The sequence below is a fragment of the Vanessa cardui genome, chromosome 30, assembly GCF_905220365.1.
Source record: "Vanessa cardui chromosome 30, ilVanCard2.1, whole genome shotgun sequence".
Lineage (NCBI taxonomy): Eukaryota > Metazoa > Arthropoda > Insecta > Lepidoptera > Nymphalidae > Vanessa > Vanessa cardui.
The window spans coordinates 633,161-654,951 of NC_061152.1; the positions used below are offsets into that span (position 1 = coordinate 633,161).

General features: G+C 38.5%; 2 protein-coding genes across 2 annotated transcripts in view; one reads left to right on the top strand and one right to left on the bottom strand.

Moving 5' to 3' along the window:
* LOC124542179 (cytoplasmic aconitate hydratase-like) overlaps window positions 1–1,898 on the bottom strand; it is a 50,471-nt gene extending 48,573 nt beyond the window's left edge. Inside the window, exon 1 of the mRNA XM_047120119.1 lies at window positions 1,740–1,898. Within this exon, the coding sequence (XP_046976075.1) occupies window positions 1,740–1,746 (7 nt within the window). The 5' untranslated portion in view covers window positions 1,747–1,898. The remainder of the gene's footprint in view (window positions 1–1,739) is intronic.
* Window positions 1,899–3,147: 1,249 nt separating this feature from the next.
* On the top strand, window positions 3,148–21,263 carry LOC124542308 (ran GTPase-activating protein 1). The gene is made up of 12 exons (XM_047120275.1): window positions 3,148–3,371; window positions 4,280–4,467; window positions 5,446–5,580; window positions 6,861–7,013; window positions 8,063–8,232; window positions 9,531–9,633; window positions 11,380–11,491; window positions 13,041–13,136; window positions 13,514–13,636; window positions 14,399–14,511; window positions 20,126–20,311; window positions 21,049–21,263. The coding sequence occupies exons 1-12, from the start codon at window positions 3,263–3,265 to the stop codon at window positions 21,238–21,240; spliced, it is 1,680 nt and encodes a 559-aa protein (XP_046976231.1). The 5' UTR covers window positions 3,148–3,262; the 3' UTR covers window positions 21,241–21,263.
* Window positions 21,264–21,791: the final 528 nt, after the last annotated feature.

Genomic DNA, 21,791 nt, shown 5'->3' on the forward strand with positions numbered 1-21,791 from the left:
ATCTAAAAAATCAATGATAAATAAGCACATTACTAAATACAAGATTGTAATAAAGATAAAAAATGCGTAGACTTGGGATTTATTGATTTAAAAAAGAAAAATTAACTGTATGCAACTTATATAAGTTTTTTAAACTGGTGTCACTAAAAAAAAAAACATCACTACTGACTTTTATTGCCAATTTGTCTTCATAGAATCTAATAGTAATTTAATATTTAATTCAAAAGTGCTTGTAGACATATTAAGAAAATTTTGATTTAATTTATTTGTCATCTTGTATCTTCAGGTATTTTGATATGCAGTAAAACTATCTGCCTACGCTAAATTCATAAGGGTAAAGTAAAAAAAAAGAATAACTTTAAAAAAGAAACCACAGACAAAATTACTTTTAACAATAAAAAAAAAGTAGAAGTTAGTTCCAAATTCAATCAATGCTGAATAAAAAAGTGATTCTATTTTTGTAATAGAGAACAGCTCATACAAAAAAAAGGTGAATATGAAGAATGAAATAACAATTTCCCACCAAATGAAACTCATGTACTGTTTTATATGCTTATTTTAAATAAAGACACATTTAAAAATAGTTTTTATAATTAACAAACTCGGCGGACGACAAGGGCATCTATCAAAGAGTTGGTAATTTAAATGATAATTATACTAAAATATATTTAAAGTATATAATATAATGATAAGATTACATATTTAATTACATATTTATATAGTTAATAAATTTCAGAGGTATAGTAAGTAGGCCCAGGGTTGGAATGAAATGAAGCTTTTGATATATTAAATAACAGATACAATATAATAATTAAAAAAAAAAAAGGAAAAAAAATAGTGTCTATAAATTGTTTTTCAAAATACTAGTGTGAATAAAAAAAATACCAATAATTATACAATAACACAGAAATGCATATAATAGAAAATAGAAAAAAAGGGGAAAATTGTCTAGTATAGGTATAACTTTTTTTTCCTTCCCTTTGAAAATTAAAAATCTTTATTAACCTAAACAAGTATGTAAGTTTAGGCAAAAATATATGAAGGAGTTTCTTGAACTATATAATTGTTTAAAAAAATATACACACTCCAGTAATATGGATGAAATATTTGATAGTAAAATTAAAAAATAAAAATGTGTGTAAGAAAAAAAAAGAATAACCAAAACTGTCAACCTCATTCCAAAATTAAATAACATATAAACGATAACATTGTATAATTGAACTTTTGACATTAATAAATATTCCGATTGTTGAGGGTCAATAATAAACGGGAATAAATTTTGTAAATCAAATGAAAAAACTGAGCACAATACACTAATTCAATTCAAATTTGACTACGAAACTTCCGTAGACACCTTGCTACACACGCCTTTATACCACAAAACAAAAATTTTATACTTAATACGCAAATTAGATTCTTGGCAAGAAATGTAAATTAAAAAAAAAAAAAAGATATACCTAAAACATATTTAATAGAAAAACATTCTATTTACGAATAATAACCTTGAAAGTTTTTTGCTTGGTTTGCCTAGCGATACAGTATTTAATTAAACGCATAAATAGGCTCAAAGGTTAAATTATGATGAGAGCATATTATTTAAACACCTCATAATGTTATAGAAACAGAGATTATGATATATACGTCGTGATTGCAATTTTTTATCTGATAAGAATAAGACGAAGGAGTTAAAAAGTACAACCGAAGTTTCATAAATTAAAAAAGTAAAAAAAAATACACACCCGCCATGGTATCCAGTCAAAAAGTCACGTAGACCTAGTGATTGAACTAACGAAAATTTATCGTAAATTAATGCAAAATAATTGAAATAACAGTACTACGGTAGTCGAACAATCACTGTCATTCCGTACTACTGTCTGACTGACACAAAAATACAACGTTTGGAAAACAAGTACTACGTTACACACTAGCGTTTTTATAACCGCTATCCACTTGTCCTATAAAAAACATGAATAATAGTTCAATATGGAGCTAAGATAATGATTTTATTCATTTAATATTTGGAGATATTACATATAACTATGTACTAATTATTTACAGCGTGTTACATATATAAATTAACTAATTAACAATTTATAAAATATTTCAAAATTAGTGACAAACGTTTAAAACGTTAATGTATAAAATACCTAAGACTAAGGTCAATTAATGCTATACAACTATGTAATATATGCACTATTAAAGTATATATTTAATTAGTTATGCATTTGTTTGAATACATTTAGTATATGTTTTTAAATTTCTTACGTAATACCCGCTTGGATAACGATGAAATACAAATTTTATATACCAAGGATCGGCCCAAAAAGCCCATGATTTTTAAGAGATTATGAAATCCAACTTACTTAGTTAACCATATAATAATTTCATTTGAAACTTAACACTAGTAAATTAAAAATAATACTTTTTTAAACTGTCGTGGTTTTTCGAAAAAATACTTGACATTTAAAATATTCTTACGACCTATATTAATAAGATAATTACATAAATACTCTTTTGTGGAATTATAAAATCGATATCTTCATATATGTAAATCAACATTCTAAATAAATTAAAAAAAAAATAAGTTTGTCTCATTTAGTAACGTAGAATACAATTATCAACGTTTTATATTATTATTATTAACGTAGAATTTAGTTCAAAGATCTTAAAATATCAAATTATACAACCATTTATTTAATTGTTTATAACCAATGACTATATCTCAGGTATTAAACAATGCTCTAATATTAAAATCAGAATCAAAATTAGTATAGATCCCCGTGTGGCTATAAATATAACATTGTCATTTCTGATTTCAGAATAAAACTAAATACATCTAAATTGGTCAATTAATACATTTTAATTACATGATAAAAAAGCTTGAATAATTAGGTTTAGTACTCAATAAAGGATTATGTACACGTATTTTAATTTGTGACATAATCTTACGGAAACTTATTTTTCAAGCATTAAAAATAAAAATAATTAATAACATTAATAAACAACATATATTTAATAATAATATTTTAATAAAGCTTTTAACTATATATAATATGAGTATATATTATATATAAGAAGTATAATCTTATCAAATAAATGACTTTGAGTATGCGTATAACAGACGTCACTACTAAAGTTGACAGCCGATTGAATTGACGTTTTATATTGACAAGCGGGTCGGAAGAAAATTAAAAAAAATCCGTTGCTACGATTGTTTGCTTGTTATTTTTAATTTAATAAACAAATAATATACATTAAAAAGATGTCGTTCGATCTGAACGCAATATCTACAGCTTTAAACGAACCAAATAGAACGGCGAGTGGCGTTGATTTCTCTGGGAGATCGTTGAAATTGGACAACGAAAAAGATGGTACGCAAATAATAAATAACACGTGAAAAATAAACAATATTATGTCCCTATTCGTAGAAATTATAATTATTCCGCTAAATAACAATAATTTGATACATAATCTACGTAAATGTATTTAATTTTTTATTAATATATAACCTCTTTATTAACCGCCTTTTTATACACAAACATAACATTGGGCTAACAATATTTTAATAGATGTGCTATATTAAACTTCTAGTATAATAAGCTTCAATAATTTGTTAGCAAGCTGATAATAATGGAGGCGCTCATTAATATTGTTTTTTTAAACATTAAAACAATTATTTTATTAATCACTAGTAATCGCTTGCGGCTTCTTTCGCGTTTTAGGTTGTTGGTTGTCATATGTGAGGAAAAAAAAGTAACGTTATGTCCTTTCAAGAGTCGAGAAGGCCCAGTGTTTAGAATGCGTGCATCTTAACCGATGATTGCGGGTTCAAACCCAGGCAAGCACTGCTGATTCATGTGCTTAATTTGTCTTTATAATTCATCTCGTACTCAGCGGTGAGGGAAAACATCGTTAGGAAACCTGCATGTGATAAATTTAATAGAAATTCTGCATGTGTATTCCACCAACCCGCATTGGAACAGAGTGGTGGAATATGTTCCAAAACCTTCTCCTCAGAAGGAGCTTTTTAGCCCAGCAGTGGGAATTTACAGGCTGTTGTTGTTGTTGTATATCTTTTCTTGGAGTTCAAGTTTGCTTCATACCATTTAATTCATGAAATTCGGTTCAGCGGTTTGGTCGTGAAAGAACGACAGACAAAGTTACTTACACATTTATATTATTAATATTGATAATAATCACATTGCTTTTTTAATGAAAAATAAATCTAAGTATTTTCAATTATATTACATATTATTATTAATTGTTTTGTTAATTTCAGCACAGCCAATCGTGAATGCCATCAATGCTTGTCCAGACTTACAGTACCTGACGTTGACTGGCAACACTCTGGGCGTGGAAGCAGCACAAGCGATAGCCAAAGCATTGACCCAGCATCCGGAGTTAAAAACAGCGAGATTCTCAGATATGTTTACGGGGAGAATGAAAACGGAGATCCCTCCGGCTTTAGTGAGTAATTTCTATTCTTCATCTCTTCCATTGGTGACACAAGGTTTAATAACTAACTAGCTACCGATGAAACTATACGACTGATTTAAGACTTTCTTGGTGGTAGGGCGTTGTGCAAGCCCGCCTGGGTAAGTACCATACACTCATCAGATATTCTACCGCTAAACAAGAGTATGTATTATTGTTGTGCTCCGGTTTGAAGGGTGAGCCAGTGTAACAACAGGCACAAGGGACATAGCATCTTAGTTCCCAAGGTTGGTGGAGCATTGACGATGTAAGGAATAGTTAATATTTCTTACAGTGTCATTGTCTATGGGTGATGGTGACCACTTACCATCCATGGCCCATATGCTCGTCTGCCAGCCTCCATAAAATAAAAAATAAAAATTAAATACTGTTTTTAATAAATATACTGCTCCCTAAATTGAAGTGTATCTAATTAGATTAAAAAAGACAAACTCAATACAACTTCTAGTTTTTGAGAGATTCATGGACAAACATACTTACAAACATACACTTACAATGATAAGCACACATGCTTGGAAGCCTAAATGGATCATTATACTCAAAAATAGTTAAATTCTATCAATGTTATGGCTAATATCTGCATTCTGCGGTGGGCTGATTTTGATGAGACTTTCATTGTTAGATAGATGATGTTAAGGAGTAACTTGGCAACAGCATTACCTTTTTACGTTCAATTCAAACACATACAAAGTTATGAATTTTTTTTTCAATACAACATCACATACATAACTCCGATCCCAATGTGAGTAGCTAAAGCACTTGTGTTGTGGAAGATCAGACGTAACGACGGCACAAACACCCAGACCCGAGACGACGTAGACAACTAATGGTAATCTACATCGACTCGGCCGGACGAACGCGGGACCTCGGAGTGGCGTAACCATGGATACCGGTGTACCCACTCGACCACAGTCGTCAAATGATTACAGTAACTGGTATAATCTATTTCAGAGTGCACTTGGTGATGGTATGATAGAAGCGGGCGCCCGTCTCTCGACCCTGGATTTGAGTGACAACGCTTTTGGTCCCGTCGGTGTTGAGGGTCTGGCGAAGTTGCTTCAGAGTGATGTTTGTTCACAATTACAGGTGAGATATATATGTATATATAAGGTGATGGTTTTTCAAAATTAAGCAATTTGATTGAAAAATACATTGTGAATTATTGTAATCAGTATATATTATGAGTTTAGAAATGGTTGTTTACTAAAGACAGTTGAAAATAATATTTAATTTATTCAAAAATCTATAAATAAAAATGCATTTTTTCAAACACGTTTTGTCACGTGACACAAAACGCTCCCGATCGGCCGGGCTTATGATGAAGTCACTCTCTTGTAAACTTTGCCTTTCTACTATACGTACCACAGATTAAAATACAGGAAAGTGACGTCACCGACCCCATTGCAGCGCCATATTGTCCAAGTAGCGTTTTTGTGCGCTATTTAAATATGGAATTTTTTATATGATATTTTTCGGCAAATATGTACTAGAAATAAACAAATCAACTTTTACTGGGTTCCTTAACTTCTACTAAATAATATAAAATGGATTTTAAATACCAGTCAAATAGCCTATTGCAATGTTCATGCTTTAATTTTTAGACAACAGAGACCAAATGAACATGAATTAATAAAAAAAAAATACTTTTACAACTTGTATGTCTTAAGTCAATATTTTTAAATTAACTGACACCTCTTAGGTCTTTATAAAAAATTATAATATATTTTTTACTGAGTCAACCTACGACTCAACTGCTAACACAAATCTTACATATAATATATGAAAGCATTAACAAGATTTTGGTGAAATAATGTTACAATCATACATCAAACATCACGTTAGAAACTTCTAAAATTATCAGTGTTTCTTTACTATATTGTCGGTGTATTATATACAAAAACCTTCCTCTCGAATCATGAAATCTATTATAAAAACCGCATCAAAATCCGTTGCGTAATTTTAAAGATCTGAGCATACATAGGGTCAGACAGTGAGCGACTTTGTTTTATACTGTGTTATGATATGCCACGTGAGTATAATGTAGTATTACAGTAAAGTAACATCAGTAAATTTCCTCCTCTTCCATTAATGAGGCTTGGAACATATTCCACTACGCAGTTCCAATGCGGGTGGGTGAAATTCACATGTGGCAGAATTTCGATGTATTTAGACACAGGCAGGTTTCCTCACGATGTTATAACACAATAATAACGAGAAAAAGCCGATGTAATGCGGACGATAGAACACAAATCATAAATGTTGTAAAAAAAAACGTAGGGTCAGCAAAAATTGAATAGCCTACTAGCCTACTAGAGGCAGATTTGTAAATCCGCCACAGATTATAACGATTAAATTACTGTTTTCAGGAGTTACGTCTGAATAATAACGGCTTGGGTATAACCGGGGGCCGGCTGCTCGCCAAGGCTCTGTCGGCGAAGCCGCGCTGCCTCCGAGTGTTCGTAGCGGGCCGGAACAGGCTGGAGAACGAGGGGGCGAAGGCTCTCGCTGGTGTCTTTAAGGTTATATACGTTTTTTTTGAAATTCGAATTTTGTTTGTTTTTTTTTTTTTAAATCACTTAATGGTCTTGGATTTGAGTGTTATTGAGATGTTTTTTTTTGTTTTATGGTGTTGGTGTATGGGCCTTTTGATGGTAAGTGGTCACCACCGCACATAGTTAAAAAAACGTCACCAACCTTGGAAACTAAGATGTTATGTCCCTTGTGTCAATAGTTACACAGTGGATGGTATCGACCCAGGCATGTTCGCATAAAGCCAGTGAAATTTAAAACTAGTCAACAACAACAGCCTGTAAATTCCCACTGCTGGGCTAAAGGCCTCCTCTCCCTTTGAGGAGAAGGTTTGTAACATATTCCACCACGCTGTTCCAATGCGGGTTGGTGGAATACACATGTGGCTCAATTTCTATGAATTTTTCACATGAGGAAACCTTTCCTCACGATGTTTTCCTTCACCGCTGAGCACGAGACGAATTATACAGACAAAAGCACATGAATCAGCGGTGCTTGCCTGTGTTTGAATCCGCAATCATCGGTTAAGATGCACGCGTTCTAACCACGCGGCTCGACACAGTCGCTGCTCGCATTTTACGATAGTAGTTGTTAGTAATTTGTTGTAACGTATGAAAATGTAGCCCTTTGAAGTTAATCTGGCTTCATAACGAATTTCATCAATTCAATAGGTGGTAGGGCTTTGTGCAAGCCCGTCTGGGTAGGTACCACCCAGTCACTAATTATTCTACCGCCAATACCGTTTTTTGTTTGTGGTGTGCAATAATTATTTATTATTATTTTTATTATGAGACAACATCACACACATTACTCTGATCCCAATGTAAGATGCTGAAGCACTTGTGTTATGAAACAAAACTAAACACCCAGACCCAAGACAACATAGAAAACTAATGGTAATCTACATCGACTCGGCCGGGAATCGAACCCGGGACCTCAGAGTGGCGTACCCATGAAAACCGGTGTACACACCACTCGACCATGGAGGTCGTCAGCATAAATAATTAATTCATTGATTCGTGTTTGTCTGTGCGTGCAGTCGATGGGTTCCCTAGAGGAGATCTCTATGCCCCAGAACGGCATCTACCACGTGGGCGTGGCGGCGCTGGCCGACGCGCTGCGACGCAACCCGCGCCTCGCGCGCCTCAACCTCAACGACAACACCGTCGGCCCGCGGGGCGCCGCCGCCCTCGCCGCCGCCCTGCCCCGGTGAGCCCCCCCCCCCACTAGCTATACACAAGCTCCCACGATAAGCGCCGACCCCCTCCCACTAGCTACACACGAGCTCCCACGATAAGCGCCAACCCCCTCCCACTAGCTACACACGAGCTCCCACGATAAGCCCTGACCCCCTCCCACTAGCTACACACGAGCTCCCACGATGAGCGCCGACCCCCTCCCACTAGCTACACACGAGCTCCCACGATAAGCCCTGACCCCCTCCCACTAGCTACACACGAGCTCCCACGATGAGCGCCGACCCCCTCCCACTAGCTACACACGAGCTCCCACGATAAGCCCTGACCCCCTCCCACTAGCTACACACGAGCTCCCACGATAAGCGCCGACCCCCTCCCACTAGCTACACATGAGTTCCCAACACAACCGTCTTCATTTCGGGCCCCCATGCAATAGGCTATTTGACAATGCGAAAAATAAATTGTGATTTATTAATTTATGAAAATAATACTTAATTTATTCTAAAATCAATAAATAAAAAGGGGTTTTTTTGAAACGTTTGTCACGTGACACAAAACCTTGCTTTTCTACTATATGTGCCACAGATTAAAATAAATACAGCAAAGTGACGTCACCGGCCTTATTGCGGCGCCATATTGTGCAAGTAGCGTTTTCGCACGCTATTCAAATATGGAATTTTTCGGCAAATATGTTCTAGAAATAAAAAACACAGCTTTTACTGGGTTCCTTAACTTCTACTAAATAATATAAAATGGATTTTAAATAGTCAAATAGCCTATTGGGGGACCTTTTGGTAGATGTACTACCTATGTACATGTAGGTTGCTTATAGTCAGGTCTTAAGTATAGTTTTAAATAGACGGTGCGGTATTTTTTTGTAAATTCGCAAGGATGTGATCGGTTGTACAATCTTAGGGCTTGTGACTATGTGGTATGTTTATATCTATAACTTTCTACTTTTAATATATATTGTCATTACTAACCGTTTGATAATTATACAAGTTATTTCATACAAATACAATATACAGACAATTATATATATATACATAACGGTAGATGTTAGCACAAACGTGTGAGAGTTTTTGATTCTTTGGGGCCCTCAATAAATAGGGGGCCCTAGGGTACATTCCCCGTTTACCCTTACGGTAAAGGTGCTAATGGCTACCACCAGTTCAGAGTGTAGATCGAGAACTGCCAAGAAAATCAGTAGTTACCCTTTTTGTAATACAATATCATGTTATATAAATACAATTATATATGTATGTGATACATCCTGCATGGAAGTCAGCAAGTATTTATGTTTTACAGATTAAAAAACCTGAAATCAATAAACTTTGGTGACTGCCTGCTGAAGAGTTCAGGGGCGCGAGCGCTGGCGCAGGGACTCAAAGATAACTCAGTCTTGCTAGAGGTATGTTGTGTATATTAAATATGTAGGTACCACCCACTCATCAGATATTCTACCGCCAAACAACAGTACTCAGTATTGTTGTGTTCCGGTTTGAAGGGTGAGTGAGCCAGTGTAACTACAGGCACAAGAGACATGGCATCTTAGTTCCCAAGTTTGGCGCAGTGATGATGTAAGGATTGGTTAATATTTCTTACAGGGTTATTGTCTATGGGTGATGGTGACTTACCATCAGGTGGCCCAATATGGCCGCCCGCCAACCTATACCATAAAAAAATGATACTCTATTCCTTTTTTTTCACTTAATAAGAAACAACTATGTAGCAAAAATCTGGGAGGGAACTGAGTACCAAAACACAGTGAAAGCTAGTTTGGAATTCACGACTGAAAATAAGAAATATTAATATTTGTGTGTAAAATACATAAATAACAAAAAAAATGGACAAATTATAATTATTATAATTTAAATAGTACGTCAGCAATAAACAACAAACAAAATACCCATAATAATATATATTTTGTAATGCTTAAATTATAGTGCTAAACTAATATAAAATAAGTCATATTAAATGCATCTTGTTCTGATATTAGAATATAATATTACATTACACAAAATACTATAGCCCAGCGGTGGGAAGTTTACCAGCCTTTAAACTTCCCACCGCTTGGATAAGGCCTCCACTCCCTTTGAGGAGAAGGTTTTCTGATTCTGAGCACTACTCCAAGGCGGTTGAATACACAGAATTAGAATTTAAATGAAATCAGACTCACAATAGGCTATTTGACTGGTTTTTAAAATCCATTTTATATTACTTAGTAGAGGTTAAGGAACCCAGTAAAAGTAGATGTTTTTAATTCTAGTACATATTTGCCGAAAAATATCTTATTAAAAATTCCATAATTAAATAGCGCGCGAAAACGCTACTTGGACAATATGGCGCTGCAATGGGGTCGATGACGTCACTCTGCTTTATTTTAATCTGTGGCACATATAGTAGAAAAGCAAGGTTTACAAGAAAGTGACGTCATCATAAGCCCGGCCGATCAGGAGCGTTTTGTGTCACGTGACAAACGTTAGAAAATATGCATTTTTATTTATTGATTCTTGAATAAATTAAGTATTATTTTCAACTTTCGTTAGTAAACAACCATTTCTAAACTCACAATATACACTGATTACAATAATTCACAATTTATTTTTCGCATTGTCAAATAGCCTATTAATAAAACACACTCATCACAATCATCGGTTAAGATGTAATGTTTAATTTTTTGCATACATAATTCATTCTTTTAAGTATTGTTTGATAAATATAAATCTGAAAGTAATGAATAGCAATTTTACATTGTATATTAATTAAAAATAAAGTTGAAATAATAAAAAACACAAATTCATCGCATTTTTTACTTGGTGGTAGGGCTTTGTGCAAGCTCGTCTGGGTAGGTACTACCCACTCATCAGTTATTCTACTGCCAAATAACAGTACTCAGTATTGTTGTGTTCCGGTTTGAAGGGTGAGTGAGCCGGTGTAACTACAGGCACAGAGGACATAACATCTTAGTTCTCAAGGTTGGTGGCGCATTGACGATGTATGGAATAGTTAATATTTCTTACAGCATCATTGTCTATGGGTGATGGTGACCACTTACCATCAGGTGGCCCATCTGCTCGTCCACCAACCTATACCATAAAAAAAAAAAATCAACGGTTAAGATGTAATGTTTAATTTTGTTCTCTGATGATTCCAGTCGGTGGACCTGAGTCACAACGAGATCGGTCGCGAGGCGTGCATGGAGCTCGTCGACGCGCTGACGGCGCCGCCCGGGAGCGCCCGCCGCCTCGCCAGGGTCGTGCTGGCAGGTAAGCTCACTGTTGACAACCATATATTAACAGTGTTGCCAACTCAATTTTTTGCAAGATCATATCATAAATAAATAAATAAATATGAGACAACATCCACCACATATTAAACCGGTGTTGCCAACATTATTTTTTCGAAGATCATATCATAACATGCCAGTGTTGCCAACTTTATTTTTTCAAAGATCAACATTTCCAGATAGAATGTAGTATAGTAGGACTCAAATTAGATGTAGCATCGGAAAATGCAATGGAATGAAATTAAAACCGATTACTGCCGATTTATACAACCAGTAGAAATAGCTTCCTATCGCGCCATTATATTAGATTCCCGCGTCAGAGAAAGCAAGTGCATCTAAATCCACGTGTCAAATTGACGAATATATTAGGTCATATGATATTACAAGTTATTACGTTTGTGCAAAGATCATATTCACATAAGAAATAAATATTTATAATTTGGGATGGCGTACTCAATTCGGATGTGATCGGTTTTACGAATTTTGCCGATGCGACATCTAAATTGTGTCGTACTATACGTAATGAAATGACAAGAAATCAAAAAAGAAAGAAAATCAGTGTCAAATTTGAAAACAACAACAACAGCCAGTAAATTCCTGCTGCTGGGCTAAAGGCCTCCTCCCCTTGGAGGAGAAGTTTTGGTAAGGAAAACATCGTGAGGAAACCTGCAAGTGACAAATTTCATAGAAATTCTGCCACATGTTTATTCCACCAACCCCTATTGGAGCAGCGTGGTGAAATATGTTCCAAACCTTCTCCTCAAAGGGAGAGGAGGCCTTTAGCCCAGCAGTGGGAATTTACAGGCTGTTATTGTTGTTGTTTGTTTGTTTTGTACATCATACAATAGCTAAAAAGGTCGTATAAATACGATTTAAATCGTACGGTTGGCAACGCTGTGTTGAACTAATAGTCACCCCAGCCTCGCTTGCCTTTTGGAGTATCTTTAATTGTGGGGAAAAATAAGAAAAATTAGATTAATTTCGAATATTGCGTTAATTTTAGACCTCTTCATATACCACATTATTCATTAATTCCATACATTTAATCTTAACTTGAATTAACTTAAAATGAGATGAATTTTTTAACCGTACCAAACAAGTTTGGTGGTTGGTGGTTCGGTTAAAAATTAATGACATGACTTCTGATCTCTTGGGATGTCATTAATAATTTAGAAAATCCATTATATACTAGCGACACGCCCCAGATTCGCACATGTCCAATGCTGATTTTGTATTGCATACCTTCCTCTCAAATCGAATTTTTTTTATTTATTTTTTTTTAAAATACTTTATTGGCCAACAACAAAAGTTAAAACAAAAGGCGGACTTAATGCCTGAAGGTATTCTCTACCAGTCAACCTTTAGGCCAAACAAAAAGTCATGAAGGCAGTAACAATAAATAACCTTTCTATCTATTAAAAAATCCGTTGAGTAATTTTAAAAATCTAAGCATACATAGGGTCAGACAGTAAGCGACTTTGTTTTATACTGTGTAGTGATAATAATAAGTTTTGTTGTTAATTTTTCAGGTAACAGTTTAGGAGGTGCAGCGAACAAGACAACGATGAAAAGTAAACTGGGAGCGTCAGCGGAACTCAGTGACGGCGAAGGGAGTGAGGACGAATGTATGTATTGCCTTATTTACAATAATGTTACTCGGTGGTAGGACATAGGTTGGTACCACCCACTCATCAGATATTCTACCGCCAAATAACAGTACTCAGTATTGTTGCGTTCCGGTCTGAAGGGCGAGTGAGCCAGTGTAACTACAGGCACAAGGGACATAACATCTTAGTTCCCAAAGTTGGTGCATTGGTGATGTAAGGAATAGTTAATGTTTCTTACAGCGTCATTGTCTATGGGCGATGGTGACCACTTACCATCAGGTGGCCCATATGCTCGTTCGCCAACCTATACCATAAAAAAAATGATAGCCTTACCATAACCTAGTCTACTCATACTGTGAAATTGATCTGATGCAATAATCATTGGTTCTCTGCAGATGTGTCCGGTTCCGATGATGACGACGAGGAATCAGATCTGGAGAATTCAGAGGACAGCGCCACGGAGGACGCCCAACACTTCGAGACGAGCGTCGACGCTGAGACAACCCTGGAAGAAACCGGTGAGGCATCATCAAGTATCATATAGTCCAAAGTCTCATCAGAATCAAACTCGGAACACCTATTCAAGTAAGCTTTTACAAGCTTCAAGCACCGGTTCGGAATGTAGATACTACCGAGAAATAGCAAGAAACTCAGTAGTTACTCTTTTTTTCAATATTTGTAAAAATGCAGACGTGTTAGTTAAATACAATTATTTAAAGTAAAGTAAAGTAACAGCCTGTAAATTTCCCACTGCTGGGATAAGACCTCTTCCATTAAGGAGAGGGTTTGGGACGTATTCCACCACGCTGTTCCAATGCGTGTTGGTGGAATGCAAATGTGGCAGAATTTCGATGAAATTGGACATATGTAGGATTCCTCACGATGTTGTCCTTTACGAGCACGAGATGAATTATAAACACAAATTAAGCACATATATATAGTGGTGGAGTAAAAAAGCGTGGAGTTAATACCTGTTGACTTCCAAGCAGGATACATTAATTGAAATAATTGTATTTAATTAACATGACGTTGTATTTTTTAAATTTTAAAAAAGAGTAACTACTGAGTTTCTCGCCGGTTCTTCTCGGTAGAATCTACTTTCCGAACCGGTGGTAGCTTCACTTAATTGTAAAATGACGATTCAAAAGTGCTTGTAAAAGCCTACTTGAATAAAGTTTATTTTGATTTTGATTTTGGTGCTCGCCTGGGATTGAACGCGTTCTAACCACTGGGCCATCTCGACTGGAATACTTGGTAACTAATGGTGTTTTTTTTTCTAGATATTGTAAGGGAAGTCGAAACGGACGTCGGTAAATTCTTGCGCGAACCAACGTTGGACAATTTGGCCAAGCTTGGACCCAACGCCGCCGACGTCATCGATGTTCATTTACAGGTATTATTTTGTGTTTTTATATAATAGTAAGATAGATGAGCGAATAGGCTAACAGACGATATTACAGCACTAATGACTTTCTAGTTGACTGCACACCTTGGGAATGAGATGATCGCCTCCATGCTGTTTCAAATAACAAGAATATGTTTATTGTTGTAAATTATAAATTGACGTTAAAAAAAAAATAGATCCCGCTGAGTTTCTTTCGCCGGTTCTTCTCAGGTCTGAGGTATTAAATTCCGAACCGGTGGAAGATTTTCGACAATCAATAAGAAAGTGTAAACACATCTATTTTGAATTGAGGTTTTTGACTTTGACTTTGGCGGTAAGTGGTACCATCGCCTATAGACTTGGGTGTCTTGAGAAATGTAAACTATTGTATACCACCAATAGTGATGACTGTCTGAATAGGCTATTTGACAATGCGAAAAATAAATTGTGAATTATTGTAATCAGTGTATATTATGAGTTTAGAAATGGTTATTTACTAACGAAACTTGAAAATAATACTTAATTTATACAAAGATCAATAAATAAAAATGCATTTTTTCAAAAGTTTGTCACGTGACACAAAACGCGCCTGATCGGCCGGGCTTATGATGAAGTCACTTTCTTGTAAACCTTGCTTTTCTACTATATGTACCACAGATTAAAATACAGCAAAGTGACGTCATCGCACATTGCAGCGCCATATTGTCCAAGTAGCGTTTTCGCGCGCTATTTAAATATGGAATTTTTAATAAGATATTTTTCGGCAAATATGTGCTAGAAATAAAAAAACACAACTTTTACTGGGTTCCTTAACTTCTACTAAATAATATAAAATGGATTTTAAAAACCAGTCAAATAGCCTATTATCGATGGTAAAATCTTGTTGAAACTGACTCCGATTTCGTTCTGAAATTATATCATCATGTCACATGGAACTCCTGACGCAGAGCAGAACTCTTCATACGGGGAGTGGAGAGATTTTTTTTATGGTATAGATTGGTGGTCGAGCATATGGGCCACCTGATGGTAAGTGGTCACCATCACCCATAGACAATGACGCTGTAGGAAATATTAACTATTCCTTACATCGTCAATGCGCCACCAACCTTGGGAACTGAGATGCTATGTCCCTTGTGCCTGTAGTTACACTGACTCACCCTTCAAACCGGAACACAACAATACTGAGTACAGTTGTTTGGCGGTAGAATAACTGATGAGTGGGTGGTACCTACCCAGACGAGCTTGCACAAAGCCCTACCACCAAGTGATGCATCTCAGTCCCAAACTCCTTAGTTGTTCCTTATCCGAGGGAAAGGAAACTCATCAGGATGAACGCATTCAGAGCTCTCTCTCATCTCAATACCCTGTGTTGATGCCTACAGCCACCCAATGTGATGACGTCATCTAAGCTATTAAAATAAGAGGTAGCCCCATCTCAAACGCTCACAGGCCGAGAACAGGACTGAGTCAAAATAGGCCTCTTCTCATAGGAGACTAGTCCCTTAAGTTCGCATCAGAAATGGGTGCCTTTTTTATGGCATAAATGGCAAACGAGCAGGAGGCCTGATGGAAAGTGACTACCACCGCCCATGGATATCTGCAACACCAGAGGGCTTGCAGGTGCGTTGCCGGCCTTTGAGAAAGGAGTACGCTCTTGTCTTGAAGGTTCCCATGTCGTATCGGTTCGGAAAGACCGCCGGCGAAAGCTGGTTCCACAAAGTGGTTGTGCGAGGCAGAAAGTGTCTGAGAAATCGCGCTGTTGTGGATTTTCGGACATCAAGATGGTGCGGGTGAATCTTCGAATTTTGACGAGATGTCCGAAGGTGAAATTCAGCAGCCGGGATTAATCCGAACAATTCCTCGGAACATTCCCCGTGAAAAATTCGGTAGAAGATGCAAGAGTGATCCGACATCTCTACGCAAAGCCAAAGGATCAAGGAGATCGGAAAGGGCTTGATCGTCGATAACTCGAGCCGCTCTACGTTGAATGCGGTCAAATAGAAGGAGCGGGCACTGGGGAGCACCCGCCCAGAGGTGAGAGCAGTACTCCATGTGAGACCGAATTTGCGCCTTGTAAAGTTTTAGGCGATGGGCCGACGTGAAATACTGTCTCGCCTTGCTGAGTACACACAGCTTATTTGATTTGATGTTTCCAGTCCGTACTGGTTCACATAATGTTGTCTTAAATTTTCGCGATTATTACACATTTAAATAAAACTAATTATAACGGATGTATCGCGTATAGATAACCGCTTTGCAGTGTTCGTGGTCACGGGTAGACATTAGTCTACCCGTGACCACGAACACTGTAAAGTGCTCGAAACGTCGGGATGTTTAAAAATAATTAATATACGCGATTCATCCGTTATAATTAGTTTTATTTAAATGTGTAATAATCGCGAAAATTTAAGACTACACACAGCTTTTTTGAAGACCGCGGAACTGAACGAGGCTCGAAATGTCAACGCCAAGTATTCCGATACTACCTGTAGCGGCTATCGGGATGTTCTCAAATCGTGGAGATATGGCAAATGGTGTTTTTTAGCGGTTAACGCGTAAACTTGCGTCTCTTTGGGGTTGAAATGGACTATATTTAGCCGGCCCCAGTTCGAGACTTCGTTTAACGAAGACTCGATTTCAGACACAAGTTTGTTCCGGTTTTCTTCGACGTTTTCCCGAGAAATATTAGCGCGGCCGGTGTATAAGGTGTCAACGGTACTGTCGTCTGCATAGCAGTGAATGTTCCCGATTTGCATCAAATCGTGGATATGCAGAAGAAACAGAGTGGGTGATAGAACGCAGCCCTGTGGACACCAGTATTGACGAATTTTAAGTCAGAGCATGCACCGTCGACAACGACCTTGATGCCAAAAAGCTGGTAATCCAATTACATAATTTCCCGGGAAGCCCATAGGAAGGAAGCTTTGAAAAAAAGGGCTTTATGCCATACGCGATCATGCCTTCGCTATGTCCAAGCTGGCTGCTAATGCCTCACCCTTGCTCTCAACTGCTTCAGCCCATCTATGAGTAAGGTAAACTAGAAGATCATCGGCCGACCGACCCCGACGGAAACCGTACTGGCGGTCGCTAATCAGCTGATTCTCCTCTAGGTACCGCAGTAGCTGGCAGTTAATAAGGGACTCCATTACCTTGGATAGCGAGGAGGTGATGGCTATAGGCCTATAATTGGACGGATCTGAGCGGTTGCCTTTTTTAGGGATCGGATGCACCAAAGCAGTCTTCCAGGAGTTCGGGACGACGCCTAATGTGTAAAGTAATGCCGAAAAAACCCTTTAAGACCGGTGCCAACTCGGGAGCATATGTCCGTAGCACGATTGGAGGGATGCCATCGGGTCCGCTCGACTTATGAATACTCAAGTGCTTTGCAAACTGCACTTTGCCGGAAAGTAACCTCCGGCATCGTATTTTCACATCGAGGAATTGTTGGTGGAGACTTACCTTGGTCATCCAGAGTCGAGTTCGCGAAGAGAGAGCCTAAAAGATCAGCTTTCTCTTTCGCTCTATGGGCTAATGACTCACCATCCCTGTGCAGAAATGGAAACAAAGGCTGACAGAAATTCCCTAGGACAGCCTTAGCGAGAGACCAGAACGCACGTGTTCCTGAAGGGAGGCGCACCAGTCTTTCGCCAATTCTGCCAATGTACTCCGTCTTCGCCCTAGCAATCACGTTTTTGAGGGACCTAGAGGCAGAGTTATATTCCTTTTTGAATGCGCTGGTATTTACATCACGAGACGCAGATGCATTAGCCCAGGTTTGATAGCGATCCCACTTTCGGCGTGATGCCGTTTTGCAGAAGCGACCAAACCAAGGCTGAGACTTGCCATAGATGGGTACTGCAGAGTAAGGAATGAATAGTTCCATACCCTGAAGCACCACATCGGCCACAGAGTCAGCAGCAGCGATCAGATCAGAGAAAAAGACCGCATCCCATCCCAATCTGCTGAGTTGTAGTGCCACACTCGGCGGCACCCAACGAAGCGAGGCCGTGAGTACCGCACAACCGGCACTGTACTCCGGACGAGACAGTGGTCAGACGAGCCCAGAGGGGGATCGACGATAACCTGATAGCCATCCGGATGCGAAGTCAGCAGAAGGTCCAACAGGGAAGGTGTATGATCCTCCACATCCGGTATTCGCGTTGGCGAGTTGACCAGTTGTGTCAGATCATATGCTAGAGCGAAGTCCAGAACAGATCTACCCGCATGATCGGTGGTGCGTGAGCCGAGCCATTCTGCGTGGTGGGCATTAAAGTCGCCTAGAATAATGATCTCTGCGGATGGAGTCTGCTGCAGCACGGAATCTGTAGCCAATTGGACGTGCTCAACCAGTCGGTCGGTTTCGCCATTACCGCTATGGGACCTATAAAGGCACGCGTAGATTCGCGGATGGTCATCGCAGTCTACACGCAGCCAGATAATCGATAAGTCCTGTCCTTCAAGGCTGCCGAGGCGTCGAGAATCATCTCTGACGTAAACGCATACCCCAGCTCGTGGTACAAAGGAATGTTCCAATTTGTACCCAGGGTACGAAAGAAAAGTCGTATCGGCAGGAGAAGATATCTGGGTCTCGGTTAGAAAGAGCAAGGCCGGCTTCGCCGTTTCCAGATGGTAGTGAACGGCGTTGAGGTTGGAGTTGAGTCCCCTTATGTTGCAGAAAGACTACAGTGAGGGTGGTAGGGGTTGCCTTATGATGCCTGCTCCGCTTGCCCCGAACAGTGGCGAGCGCAAAATTGCCCCCCCAGAATTCGGAGGGCAGCCTGGGCATCTCTGCTCAGGTGGTGTATATCCTGAGCATGGATGCTCAGAGAGGGATTCTCCACCGCTGTCGCTGATGGTACCCTCCTGGGGTAATTTAACCATATTCTGCACGACCATCAAGTTTTAGGGAGGAGGGGGATTGGGCCTCCGGAACTCTCACTTACCGGACGAAACGCGGTAGCATAGCTACAACTTTACGCCGATTTTAAGTGAGAGAGTGGTATTTCCCCGTGCAAGCCGGTCCATTCGGCTGTAACCCGAAGGTATACAGCGTGGCACTACCACTATAGCCTGACCATAGATTAACAAATAGAATTAACGCTATTAATTTTACTAAAGATATATATAATTAGCGACCCGCCCCGTCTTCGCTTGGGTGTAATACTGAATATACTACAGAATGCGATTGTTTATGACGTCACATTAGAAACTTCTAAAATGATCAGTGTTTGTTTAATATATTGTCCATGAATTATACACAAATATCTTCCTCTCGAATCACACTATCTATTAAAAAAACCGCATCAAAATCCATTGCGTAATTTCAAAGATCTAAGCATACATATGCATAGACATCTACTAGGTGGTAGGGCTTTAGGTGCTAGCCCGTCTGGGTAGGTACCATCCACTCATCTCAGTATTGTTGTGTTCCGGTTTGACTCAGTGTAACTACAGGCACAAGGGACATAACATCTTAGTTCCCAAGGTTGGTGCATTGACGATGTAAGGAATGGTTAATATTTCTCACAGCGTCATTGTCTATGGGTGATGGTGACTTACCATCAGGTGGCCCATATGCTCGTCCGCCAACCTATACTATATAGTGTAATGATTGGCGTGACAGGCGACGCGCGACCCCGATAGTCGCACGCAAGCGCTCGTGGAGGCGCTGTGCTGCGTGTCCGGGCTGTCAGCCGAGAGCGCGGCCGCCGCCGACAGCGCCTGCCGTCTCTTTCACACGCTCGTCGCGAGAGCGAGACAGCAGTGGCCGCTCGCCAACGCGCTGCTGCGGGCCTTGCAGCTCATCAAGGTGAGTGTTGCTATACATATGTTGTTAGCTTTGCTTGAGGCGGTTAACACGTTGTATTTTTATTATTTTTTTTCAAAATTTGGCAAAAAAATATTTAAAAAAAAGTAAAATAATTTTTTTGCTTCTGTTTTATAAAAAAATTTTTTTAACTTCTAAATAATAATTATCTATCCAAATTCAAAAATTAGAGACTAAAAATTGGACTTTTTTCCCCAAACCTGCCTTAAGAACAAAATAAATCACTATGAAACTTGGCCTGCAGATTATTTTAAAAACATGCCCGTTTTTTAAGCTTTTCAAAAATGTATAAAAAGTAGGAATTTTAAAAGCAGCGTGGTGGAATATGTTCCACACCTTCTCCTCAAATACCTTTGAGGCCTTAGCCCAATGATATTCTAGTAAACAGATATGTTACACCCATACTAAACAACAGAAAAGAGTGTGCCGCGCCGGGGACCGTTTATTTTACATTTCGTTACAAGTAAAAAGAATAGCTTGATAAAAACAATAAGTAAAAGCGATAACTAGATGTTTTAATTACGCAAAACGCATTACTACGTAATTATGATGTACTATAACGTATTACTGGCATAATTATAATGAAAACGACTAAAGGCAAACGTCCCAATTGGGACGTTTTCTAGTCTTCACTTTTGACATATCTGTTTGATAGAACATCATTGCCTTAGCCCAGCACTGGGAAATTTACAGGCTGTTATTGTTGTTGATATTTTCAGTCAGAAAACAAAGACTACAAGGTGCGCTGGCGCATATCGTCCTGCTACTTGGTGCTGGCCAATCAGATCGACGAGCCGTACTTCCCCAGCGCGCTGCGGGACACGCTCAAGTTCTTCATCTCGAGCAAGATGGCGACGCTTCCGGTCGACGTGAGGGCCGTCGTCGAGAAGCATCCGAACTTGTACACTTAGAATAAACGACATGATAACAATTGCTTTTGCGTTTCATTTTATAGACTTTCACTTTGTGGTAACACCCACTCATTTACAGTACTCAGTATTGTTGTTTGGCGGCGTTCCGGTTTGAAGGGTGAGTGAGCCAGTGTAACTACAGGCACAAGGGACATAGCATCTTAGTTCCCAAGGTTGGTAGCGCATTGACGATGTAAGGAATAGTTAATACTTCTTACAGCGTCATTGTCTATGTCAGGTGGTCCAAATGCTCGTCCACCAACCTATACCATAAATACAGGTGCATTTTATTAAAAAAGATAATTATTTCATATAAATATACTAATATTAACGCCCTAGAGATACCCCCCCCCTTTCCCCTTTACTGACAAACAAATTTATCATACATAAGTAAGAGAAGAAGTTTTTTCTATTGAATATGCAAGCAAATAGTCTAATGTTGCCATTCAACTGTGTGTGGTCACCACTGCCTGCGGCTGTTGGCGCTATAATTAAATTTAACTACCTACCACCTCAAATCTACATTGGTAACTAAGATGATTAGTCCCTTG